The 11,563-nt window shown below is 37.2% G+C and overlaps 1 protein-coding gene across 1 annotated transcript; it reads right to left on the bottom strand.

Moving 5' to 3' along the window:
• Positions 1-7,066: 7,066 nt before the first annotated feature.
• LOC133873459 (cationic peroxidase 1-like) lies at positions 7,067-10,941 on the bottom strand. Its single transcript, XM_062311158.1, has 4 exons — positions 10,642-10,941; positions 8,300-8,482; positions 7,994-8,165; positions 7,067-7,612 (listed from the first exon to the last, which is right to left on the bottom strand). The coding sequence occupies exons 1-4, from the start codon at positions 10,888-10,890 to the stop codon at positions 7,227-7,229; spliced, it is 990 nt and encodes a 329-aa protein (XP_062167142.1). The 5' UTR covers positions 10,891-10,941; the 3' UTR covers positions 7,067-7,226.
• Between the last annotated feature and the right edge of the window lie 622 nt (positions 10,942-11,563).

The raw sequence follows: 11,563 nt of genomic DNA, 5'->3' as shown, positions 1-11,563 counted from the left end.
TTTATTTAACCCAAAAATAATCAAAAGATAAGATACTAAGGTTTTTGAATCCACACCTACCAAATCACAGCAACATATTCTCTTATTCATCAATACATATTTGAAGTTCTCACCATATAAATCTTATGTATGTTCTACTATGCTTCAAAAATTAATTAAATCATTCAATGAATCCATTCTTTACACAAATCACAAAAGATATCCAGTTTAAACCAAATCATCAAATGTATCCGTAGTACGAAACACAATGAATATCCAATATTTTAATAAATAAAAACCCAAGCAATCAATTAAATGAAACTATCTCAAATCATCACATGTATCCGTAAATCACATTAGATATCCAAGAATCATCTCAATAATTGAATTGAAGTAGAACAATTAGAAATAAAAAAAAAAAAAAAAAAAAAAAAAAAAAAAAAAAAAAACTTATAAAATTGAATAGTAAAAACTTACATGAAAATATTGTTGTTCTTCAATGGTGAGGCTTCATCCTCGACCTTAGTTGAGAATTTAGTTACACATGATTATGAAAAATAAAACCTAAACCTAAAGAAAAACTAAACTAAAAGGGAGAAAATATGTGGAATTTTGTTTCTGGTGTCCTACTTCATTACAAGAGAAAAAAATATATATATAGACTAATTTGCTACGTCTTTTTTTTTTTTTTTTTTTTTTTTTTTTTTTTTTTTCCGGTGCTTCTATTTCCTTATCAAGGACAACTCGATGCTGCTAAGTCTGACCCTTCTTCATCTCGCGCACGGCTTTATTCACTAACTTGCTTTCTTGATTCTTTCATTCTTAAGGATTTTGTTAGTTTGTAATAGGCCACATTCTGTTGGACAAAATCACTTTCTTTGTAAAGATGCTTTTAACAGGGATTCCGCTATTCAGAGTTCTTCCAGAAGATTCTGTACAATTTACAAGTCAGAAAAATCCGATTCCCTGCCATTTGTTCGGACGACGTGTCATACCGTCCGAACGCCCATCTGTCCAAAGCATCATCCGTCCAAACGACGTGGATTCCGGTCCGGACCTTTCTCTATGTCGAGAAGCTTCAAACTGCTCCAGCTTGCATCTGTCTGGACGATTCAGCAGCCCGTCCGGACGACTCTCGGTGTTTGACAAGCTTTAAGATTTCTTTCCAAAACACAGATATGGGAAGATTGCTACAATCGTCCGAACGATGTGGATTCCCGTCCGGACGCGCTCATCCATAAGGCAAGTATCGCAATTCAAATCTAGACGTCTGGACACCAGTCATCATGGTCTGGACGCGCGAGGATAAAATATGGAAATTGCGTGCATCAGATCAGCCGTCCGGACGACCATCCTCCTAGTCCGGATGCACGAAGCCTTTATATGAAAATTACTTGCAGCGGACGTGCGACCGTCCGGATGACAGGGTACCACCGTTCGGACTGGCTCATTTTAGGAAAGAATTTCGACAAAATTCTCAGGCAATTGATCGCACAGTTGTCCATCCGGACTGCCCATGACTACCGTCTCATTTGAACCGTCAGCCTATAAATAGAGGCCTTCAGGCTTGAAAACAACAAGAATTCGGTATTGAATTCCATTAGTGCTTAGAGAGCTATATTGTGAGTTTTTTGAGCTGAGTTGATCTCTCTAAAGCCGTTGTTATGTGTGTTGTTGCTGCGCTTAATCTGAAGTCTATTTTAGGGGTTAGCCCTAAGGTAAAGGTTTCCATTGAAGACCCCTTCAGGTAGGAGACCTGGTTGGGAGGCGTTCGTGTTGGGTTACACGTTAGAGTGCAAGGTACGACCACTGCATCAGGGGTATGTGATAAGTCTTGAATTATTCGATTCAAGACCCCTTAATTTGCATTTGTTAGACCTAGTTCTTGTTGTATATATAACGTGTTGTTGTAGTTTTTGTGTTTTGTCTTATTTTCAAGTCTTAATTGAAATCTAATTCAAAATACTTGAATTAGACTTGGAAATACATCAAGGGTATTTTAGTCATTTTCAGAGTTTGAGATTGTTCCTGGGAGCTGAAGAATTGGTTAAGGCAATTGGATCAATCGACTTTAAAGTAGATCGATCGAAAATTGGATCGATTGAAATAAAAGTAGATCGATCGACTTCGCGTCTTCCAGAAGGTCAAGATATTTCCAAATCTTTGTGCGATCCAAATTGAAAGTTGAGTTTAATGGACAGAAATGGACGCCGACCAGCTCTGTTTGTGCGGCTAGAATTAACTCTTAATGGTCTTTTGTAAATCCAATTCTCTATATATATGAGATGAGGGTTTTAGGTTAGAATATGCATCTTTTGGGGTTTGTTCGGATTTTCTCAGGTGTATCACTTTAATTTCTCATGTTTTCATTTCCTTTAATGCATGTTTTCTGGGCTTAGTTCTAGAGAGCTTGTCTCCTTTCTTTTTCTTCTTTGTTCTTTATGTTCTAGCTTAGGTTTTTCTCCCTTTTTGTAATCCGAATTTCCTTAGTTTAATATAGTTGTTTTTAATTCATTTCCTTCTTGTTTCTTTACTGTTTTCCTTTAAATTCATGCTTAGATAGATTCAATTCTTGTCTAGCTAATTTAGTTCTTAGGGTTTGATCCTAATCCTATCCAAAACCATGTAGTGTTCTTGATGTTCTTAGGATTTTCTAGATGTGTTTGATGATTGTTGAGGGCTAGTGGATATCAAAACCCATGCTAAAAGGTTTTGGTATCAAGATTCCAATCTATTTATTCATGAAAAAGAGTTAAACTTATCTATGAGTTTTCTTAGATTTCTTGAGTAAAACCAACATTCTTAGAAATAAGAATGATGTCTTTTGCAATGGTTCTATATGACTTGATGTATGACTACCTATTAGAGTCACCTTATAGGGTATGCTAGGGAACACCGATCATTTCATACCTTTGGTAGTATAGAATGTCTTTCCATTGTAGTTTAATCTTTACATGGAATAGATTGGTGTGAAACTAGATACCTTATTATTGTGGCCTAGTTAGGGTTTTCGTATATCTTGTATGCTTATTGGGATGTGTTTTAGAGTAGTAAGCTAGGGAGCATTAGTCACTCCACACCTTTGGTAGAGTAAATGTTTTTCAATTATAGTTTAATCTTTACGTGGAGTAGATTAATGTAAAACTAGGTGCTTTATAACTACGTCTTAACAAAAGTATTTTTATGTCGAGGTCGTCGTAATGGTTGACGCCCATTACGCGCTCATATCAAGCATGTTAGGAAGATCCATATAGACTTTAAGCATTTCATTGGTTGAGGATTGGATAAGATCAACACCCTAAGTTTTCTCTTAGTTTGTTTTCAATTTCCGCTTTCATTCCTTCACTTTGTTGTTGTAGCTTAAATTCTACAACTTTTGCTTTTATTTTTATCTTTAAGTTAAGTTAGATACGCTCTTTAATATTCTATTACGCAAAGCAACCAATAATCTCTGTGGTTCGATCACCCTTACTATAGTACAATCGATACGTACTATTGCGAGTGGTAAACTTATAAATTTAAAATCCACGTAGCCGCTTGGCGCGCTACCAGTATGTGAGTGCTACTACTTTGTAACTAGTCTTGTCTTTTTAATAGTGGATATTCTGGGTTTGGCTGCCACGAAGTGGTTTTTCTCATATTGAGTTTTTCACTTCGTTAACAAAAATCTTGTTTTATTTAATTTCCGCATTGTTATTATTTTGTTAACACTTAGTGCATACACACACTTTCTTTGTGTTAGAAGTCAATTTCAATTTTTCAGATTTATTGCAGGTCTGGCCCTTCTTGGAACAAATCACGTACTGATTGGTGCTATTCTTTCCTTAAAGAAGACGTGCATGACTGTTTTGGAAAGAGAACATTTGCTGCTTAGTATGTTCGGCGCTGCCGTTCACACGTCTTCAAGAGAAAAGCCAACATAATATCACAAGCCCTAAGTTTCCTTTTCAGTTGCTAGCAGCCACATTAATGCACTCGCCCAGGTCTGGAAGAATTGAGTCTTGGAAATAATCGCGTCATGGAAAGACCCGTGTGTTTCAGTGCTGCTCTTGTGCATATGTCTTCTTCGGTTGGTGCTGCACTTGGAAACAATTCATGTGCTGCCAGCTGTGCGTGGATTTGGTCTTCATTTATGGAAAGATGTGTGTGCCGTTTCTTTGGTGTAAGAGGCCAGCAGGCGTGATATATTGAAGAGCTTAGGTTTTGGCACATGCTAAGCTTTGCGAAGAATAAGTTGTTGCTTCCAGTGATGGAGAGTATCACCTTTTTGGTGTTGCTAGGCTGAAGAGAATGTGAGTCGATGCCTCATTTTTACTAAAAAGAAAACTTGTACATGTAAAGGGCTGCCTCTTCTTGGAAAGAATATTGTCTTGATATCTCTTAGTGCTGCATGCCATCCTAGAGAATAATGTGTTTCATATATATCACTCATCCTCATGTGTCTTCCATTAGACAAAATATTATTCTCTCCAAATTTGCAATTTCACATAAAAACCGCTATTTTCTCTCAATGACTTGTAAAACACCAAAACTAACCAAAAATATCAAAACTAAAGATTTAGCAAATACAAATTAAGGAGTCTAGATATACAATATTTGACATTCATCATGAAGGGTCAATAGAGCGAGAAGAAACATTGCCTCTCAAATGAAAAACTCTTCCTGTAGGCATGCAAAAGGTAAACTGGGATGTTGCAGTTGACACTACTACTGGTCGATTGGGAATGGTTTTCATAGTGAAGGATCACGAGGACTTTGTCCTTGCAGCTAGAAGCTAGACTAAAGTGGGGAAATTAGAACTAGTTGCGGCTGAGGCATGGGCAACATTTTATGTAACCGAATTCAGCAGAGATTTCAGTCTAAGAAATATTTTTTAAGAAAGTGATGCATTCCAAGTGTTGATTGCCGTCAAATCTCAAGGTCGAAATTGGAGCAGGTATGGTCATATTATTGATGATATACGTGAAGTACTTAATTGTATACAATCTTGGCAGATTGGCCATGTTAATAGAGTGGTAAATTATGCTGCCCATAATTTAGCAAAAATAACTATTAAACAAGTCATAGATTGGGTATGGATAGAAGAAATCCCTAATTGTATCTGTGACTTAGTTTTGTTAGAACAACTTGCTCTATCTCTATGAGTTTAATGAAAGTTGAATCATTATAAAAAAATAAAAAATAAAAAAAAATTACAAAAGGTCTCGTATAGCTTTATTTAAATTGTGGTGGTGGAGATATATATATATATGACATAAATAAAACTCTCCACCTATTAAACGAGTGATCTTAATATGCATATAAAATTTCTAATCTAGCTAGTATAAATATAGCAATGCATGCGGTGATATTGGAAATTACATGTGAGTGTGAGATTGTTGAGTATATACATATAAGTGTAAAAATGTTAATTCCTGCATAAATACCAAAAAAAAAAAAAAACAGAAGAAGAAGAAGAAAGATGTCGTATCTGCTGGTGGATAATAACGGTCCATTTCGAAATGAAAGTAGGGCTGACGATATTCATGGCATGGATAAAGGCCTCCCCATAGCATATAATTGATATTAAGAATAACCTATAAGATTGATAAAACTTTCAATCGATGGGCAATATATATATTTGTGTGTGTGTGTGTGTGTGTGTGTGAAATGTTGTTAACATGCATGGGTTAAATTTTGTTAATATTGAGGCATGGGTGTTTGTTTTGGCCACCAAACCCAACAAGCTTCCATCGGTTCATTTGGTCGTCAACTTGGAGTTTATAATTATACTTAGAAGAGTAATGTTACTCTTTGCACTCAATTAGTATTGGTTGGTGTGACGTATTTTAAGTGACTTTTTATTTCGGTCAACAATTAAAAAAAATTTAAAATTGTTAGTTTTATTGACTTCATTCTGTTGATAAAATCACTATCATGTAATGTTGCTGTCCGAAACAGAATTACCGTATTATTCAGAATCTCTAGTTTATTAGAGTTTATTTCTCTAAGATAGAAGGAGCCTTATTATGACAAGTTCGTGTCACAAGCATCAAGAAGGCAATTTCAGAAGTTCCAGGAAGATTCAGCACAGTTGACAACTTAGCAAAAGTCGCATCCCTTGTTTTCGTCCGGACGGTCCAGTGTAGTGTCCGGACGCCCTCTAGTGTCTAGAAGTTTCTGACAAGCTCAGTGTTGTATCCGTTTGGACTTCAGGGCAACACCTCTGCACACTCTTCAGTGTTCGAGAAGAATCCAGTTTTCCTTTGCAGATAAGGATCGAGAAAGACAGCTTGCAACCGTCCTGACGCTAGGGCAATACTGTTCGGATGAGGCCTTAATATGAAAATGCGTGAAGCACATTATGGAAAGGTGGTTTCACATTTCACCATTCAGGCGCTCTATAATTCCGTCTGAAAGCCACTTAGAGAAATCTAAATCAGTGGTGATTTAGGTCTTTTAAGCTTATAAATAGAGGCATCTAGGCATGTATTATTTACAGAATTCGGTATTGAATTCTCTATAGCTTAGAAAAGGGTTTTTAGGGAAATATTGTGAAGATCTGCTAGCTCTCTAACTGTTTTCGGTGTGTGGTTACTTTGTTCGTGTGAAGTCTAGCTTAGGGAGGAGCTCTAAACTAAATGAATCTATTGAAGGCCCCTTCAAGTAGGAGACTTGGGTGGGAGGCATTCACGTTGGGTTATGTGTAGAAGTGCAAGATACGATCTCTACATAAGGGTATGTGAGTGTTACTATCTTGTTGCTAGCTTTATTTTCTAAATAGTAGAATTCTTGGGTTTGGTTGCCCCGGAGTGAGTTTTATCTTAATTGAGTTTCCACTTCGTTAACAAAATATCTGTCTCATTTAAATTTCACACTTATGATATTTTGTTACACACTGTTCACACACACACACACACCATAAATTAGAAGTCTATTTTTTTTTTTTCAAAAAGACATAACATCAACTGGTGTGATAAATGAGTGTAAAAAAAAGTATTATTGGACTTAGAAAGATTTGAAATTCAGTATTATAATTCATCACTCCTCTTGAACCAAGATTAAGGTGTATATATATATATTTATATGATAATCCATTTATGTCACATATCATAAAACAAATGCCCTTATTATTTAATACTCAAAAGCACACAATATGTAAACATATATATGCTCTTATTCTGTCACTCGGGCAGTTTAACAACAGAGAATCTTAATTTTATTGTGATCCCCTTAATCTTATTGTTTAGCCCAATAAGTGCCTTAACTCAGTTGACTTTCCTGCAATTTGTCCTGATCTGACCACTCGTGCCCGTAAGTAGGCCAAGGTTACCCATCTTCTTCATTGCCTTCATAAAGTCTTGTTGGAAACTTATCGGGTTAAGCTTATAAGCAATAACTTGAGAGTCGGTGGAACCACCATTAAAGAGCTGTTGGTCAGAGTGAAACAGACCCTTTTGGCTTACCAAATTAGTGTAGTAAGCATTGTCAAAAGACGTTGTGCTAATGGCGTCAAGAGGGGCAAGATTGTCATCACCTCCAATCCTTGGACAGTTTGATTGTCGTGCTGTTGCGAACGAGGGATTTATGTTTGTTTCATTGTATATCCTGTCCCGGAAGACTATGCATCTGGCTTGGCCTATTGTGTGAGCTCCTGAATAAATGTATAAACAAAATATATGGGGGTTATTAACGAGTCTTTTCTATTCGATTTTTTTTTTCAACTCGCTTGTATTGCCCAAAGTTTATAAACATATGATTTCAAAAACCCAAAAATTAGTCCAAAAAGGAGCCCAAAATGTAAAGTGGATGTCACAGGCAGTTAGTACAAAAAAAGTCGCATGTATGTGTGCAGCTTTGGACGGATTCTACAAAGTTTAGATGTGGATATAGATACTAAAATTCGTTCTTTCCAAAGTGCGGATGCGAAATAAGAGTATTATCCCACCCATATAGTGCGATTTACACCCCTATCGTGGACCAATTTATAGGTTAAAATTAGAGTTCTAGAGAATTTATTAGGATTTAGACCCACCTGATAGAGCAACCATTTCTTCGGCAATGAAACCTTTGTTTGCGAACGAACTAATAAGGCCACTAAGATCCAGAAATGGACTAGGGAGGTCAATATTAGCAGCAGTTTTATTTGAGGTGGTAGAGTCTCTTCTGCCCAATAGAACTTGCCATATCCAAGTAGCTCCACCTAGCTGAATTGATTGATTCAATAATATATAAGGAAAATGATACCAAAAGAATAAGAACTATATGATCTGCCAGTATCGTGGCTTATAACAATTCAATATATTAATTATGAAGTTAGAATTTTTCTTTTGTTTCTTACAGCAACAACGGAGTCTCTTGCAGCGACGGTTAAGATGTCAGCACAGGACACAACACCAGGACACTCTTTCTCCAGGTTAGATTTGATGGAGTCGATTACTTCAAATCCCCTTAGTGAATTATTATTGGGAAAAGCTGTTTTCTCTCCATCGATGCCGTCCAACAGCACTGATGCATCACATCCCTGTTACAGAAATGTTACTCAAACTTATTATTAATCTTATTTCAAAGAATCCTATTATGTGTCTCAACACCAGTATACCCATGCTTCAACAAATTGAGGAGATCAATAACAATTTTGAAAATAATAAACAGAATCTAACAACCACGAATAAGGGGGTGGAATAAATGTATACCAAATAAAACATGAATTACAAATAAAAACAACCACAACCAAACAATTACCCAAATATATAAAGTAATAAAACAGTTTACAAAGATATTTGGTTACGAATTGGAAACTCTTTGAACTCAGAGAGAAAAACCACTCCGGGGCAGCCAAACCCAGAAAATCAATTCAATCCGGAAGAATAACAAATTAAAAAATGTTCAGACTCACAAAACCTTTACAATCGTTAAATTCTTGAATTATAACAAGTAACCCACTTGTTTGCTTCTCTCCCATAACATTTGGAGAGTTCTTCTTCTTGATCTCCTTAACCGGAACTCCAATTGGCTTCCAATTCAAGATTGATGGTTGAACTAAAACACTAAGAGAGATATAACATAAGTATCCCAAATTTATAACACTATCTTAGCATACGAAATTCTAGAGTTGAAATTCACAATAAACTATTGCCGAGAAACCTCTTTAAATAAGTTTCAGAAACCCTAATACAAATCAGGAACAGATTCCTAGGCGGCGGCCCTTGAATAAGTTACTCACGTGTCCGGACACAACAAAACAAATGATCTATTTGTAAGATCTGTTCGGATAGGAATATCACCTGTCCGGACACAGAGAAATATGAACTTCCTGGAAGTCCTGTCAGGGCACAGTCACAAGCCGTCCAAACAAGAAACACTTTTTGAGAGAATCTAGAAGTTCTGTCAGGACATGGCTTTTGGTTGTTCGAATAGGAGGAATCTTTGATTGTTATTGGAAGTCTTGTCTGGACACGGCTTTTGACTGTCCGGACAAGCTTGGCTGCTTGAGACCTTTATCTTCATACTTAAAGCACACTCTCAAAAACTAAAAGCTTTTGTCATTGAATGTAGCCAATAAATAAAACTAACAAGTTTCAATTTAGCGCAGTTAATCAAGTTTCTTATTTTTTTTCTTATATATATAGCATGTGAAAGTGAAACATATTAGCAAGTAGGTTGGCCACAAGTGACTGACTTGAGCAGGAGACTGACACAGTCTCTTTTATAAAAGGGAAAGGGACTCGTGAAACAAGGACCGGAATTTCCTAGAATTTTCTATTCAAACTTAAAGAAATTCAAGTAGGGAATAAAAGAGGGGACTCTGGGTCCTAGGGTGCCCGATCAAGTTCCCGAAAAAGTTCGAGTGCAGGGCATATATGTCTGGGATTCGAAGTCCCCTCTTTCATTCTCTACCCGAAAGCGTGATAATTCCAATTGTTCAACCAGGCCTCTTCACACCATTTTAGATCAGGGAAAAATGCTCTACAGGTTCATGAGGCATCACTTTTTTATCAAATCCCTCCCTACGATTTAAATTTTATTCATTAACTTTTTAAGGTTAGAACTGTTATTAATTTTTTAATAGTGCTTTCACACTAAACACAACTAGAATACACGTGTCCCCTCTAATAAAAAATAATAATAATAATAATAAAGAAACTGAATGCAATGCAATAACGGCAAATCTTTATCGAGATGAAATGCATGCCAAAAAAAAAATCCATATATGTGTGTGTAAAACCCTTGAAAAAGGTCATGGTGTTTTAAACAATTCAACAATCATGGCATAAGGCCGATGTAAAAATATAGATTTTCTTTTCTAGCTTTCTTCTCTTTTCCGCGAAAAGGGAGAGACTATGAGGTATATATTCTCGGGGACTATTTTGTACGTCCTCAAAATTTCATGTCATGCACATTTGGTCGACACGAATTGCTCCACCAAATGATTTTTTAAAAAAATATTATTTAATTCGGGAAGGAATAGCTAGGCAAGTGGAATATAATACATGCACTCAGACACTCACAACACATGCAACCTGTTTTAAGATAAGGTGATCACAAATTAATCAGCAACCTTCTCTACGTTACGATTCACAAATTATATTCAATCACACACTCACAACTCATGCAAACATTTGCAGATAAGACACTGAGGAAAGGAAAAAAAAGGAGGAAGTGAGAGATGAGATGACTTGCTTGAACGAAGCAGTCATGAAAATGAAGACGGAGCAACGATGCGCCCATGCGTGCCTCTTTACTCACAGCAGAGACAATAGCTGATTTAATGATGGAAAGGGCTTTAGGACAGGATTTATCATAGAAAGTAGAGGATAATTGGGCAGAGGCCATTCCCGTCATTCCCACAAGAAGTACTGAGAATAAAAGGCACACTTTTGTGGTTGTGTGAACGGAGGGGGCAGAACGATGGGAAGCCATGAGGCCCATGACTAATTGTGACTTCGTGTGATGTGAAGAAGAAGGCTTTTGGCTTGGTGCGTGCATGTTTAGGGCACAAGAGTTGTCGTGTATTTATATAGGTGCTCTACCATTGACTGGGGCATGCATTTTCTCATGCACTTTGTGATAGCGATCCACGTCGTCAACAAAAAGAACACAGACATAACTACAAATCACTGTACACGCCCGACTCGCAAGGCATGTCGAGCTAGAGCCTATCGGCCGCTCGAAAACAGTACGGCTAAAACCGGCTTGGTACATCAACAAAGCGTCCCCGTTTGACCTTCAACCGGTCCGAAACCACGTGCACGGAAATCATTGACGCAGACGATCTGGGTGTACTGTCGGGTGTCGAGGCCTAGAAACTTGCGCCACGGGGCTTGACTTTTTGGATTAGGTGGTAGATTAAGGATGATGCCACTGGTTGATCTGAGCCCCATCCTTAGCTTTAATTCTCCGGCGGCTCCAGTTGACCACCCCTCGCATTTTTTTTTTTTTTTCCCGATCAGGGTATCCCAGGGAGCCCATTTGCGGATGATACCACTGGTTAACTGGCCCACACACAATGATAGTATCCGTGTGCAGAGGTCCACGAGCGTCTACAGGCTAATCCCCGGCCCCAGACCCATGGCCACTCAGAATCGAAGCGTTGAGTCGTAGG

This window comes from Alnus glutinosa, chromosome 7 (genome assembly GCF_958979055.1).
Source record: "Alnus glutinosa chromosome 7, dhAlnGlut1.1, whole genome shotgun sequence".
Taxonomy (NCBI): Eukaryota; Viridiplantae; Streptophyta; class Magnoliopsida; order Fagales; family Betulaceae; genus Alnus; species Alnus glutinosa.
The sequence above is the reverse complement of the archived record's forward strand: the minus strand, read 5'-3'. Positions and strand labels throughout refer to the sequence as shown.

What these genes read in the sequence shown, in the direction of transcription:
- LOC133873459 (XM_062311158.1), bottom strand. Translation starts at nt 10,890, where the DNA reads ATGGGCCTCATGGCTTCCCATCGTTCTGCCCCCTCCGTTCACACAACC. An exon ending in TTCATGACTGCTTCGTTCAA is followed by an intron (nt 8,483 to 10,641) that starts GCAAGTCATCTC and finishes TTTCTGTAACAG; the next exon opens with GGATGTGATGCATCAGTGCT. An exon ending in CAAGAGACTCCGTTGTTGCT is followed by an intron (nt 8,166 to 8,299) that starts GTAAGAAACAAA and finishes CAATCAATTCAG; the next exon opens with CTAGGTGGAGCTACTTGGAT.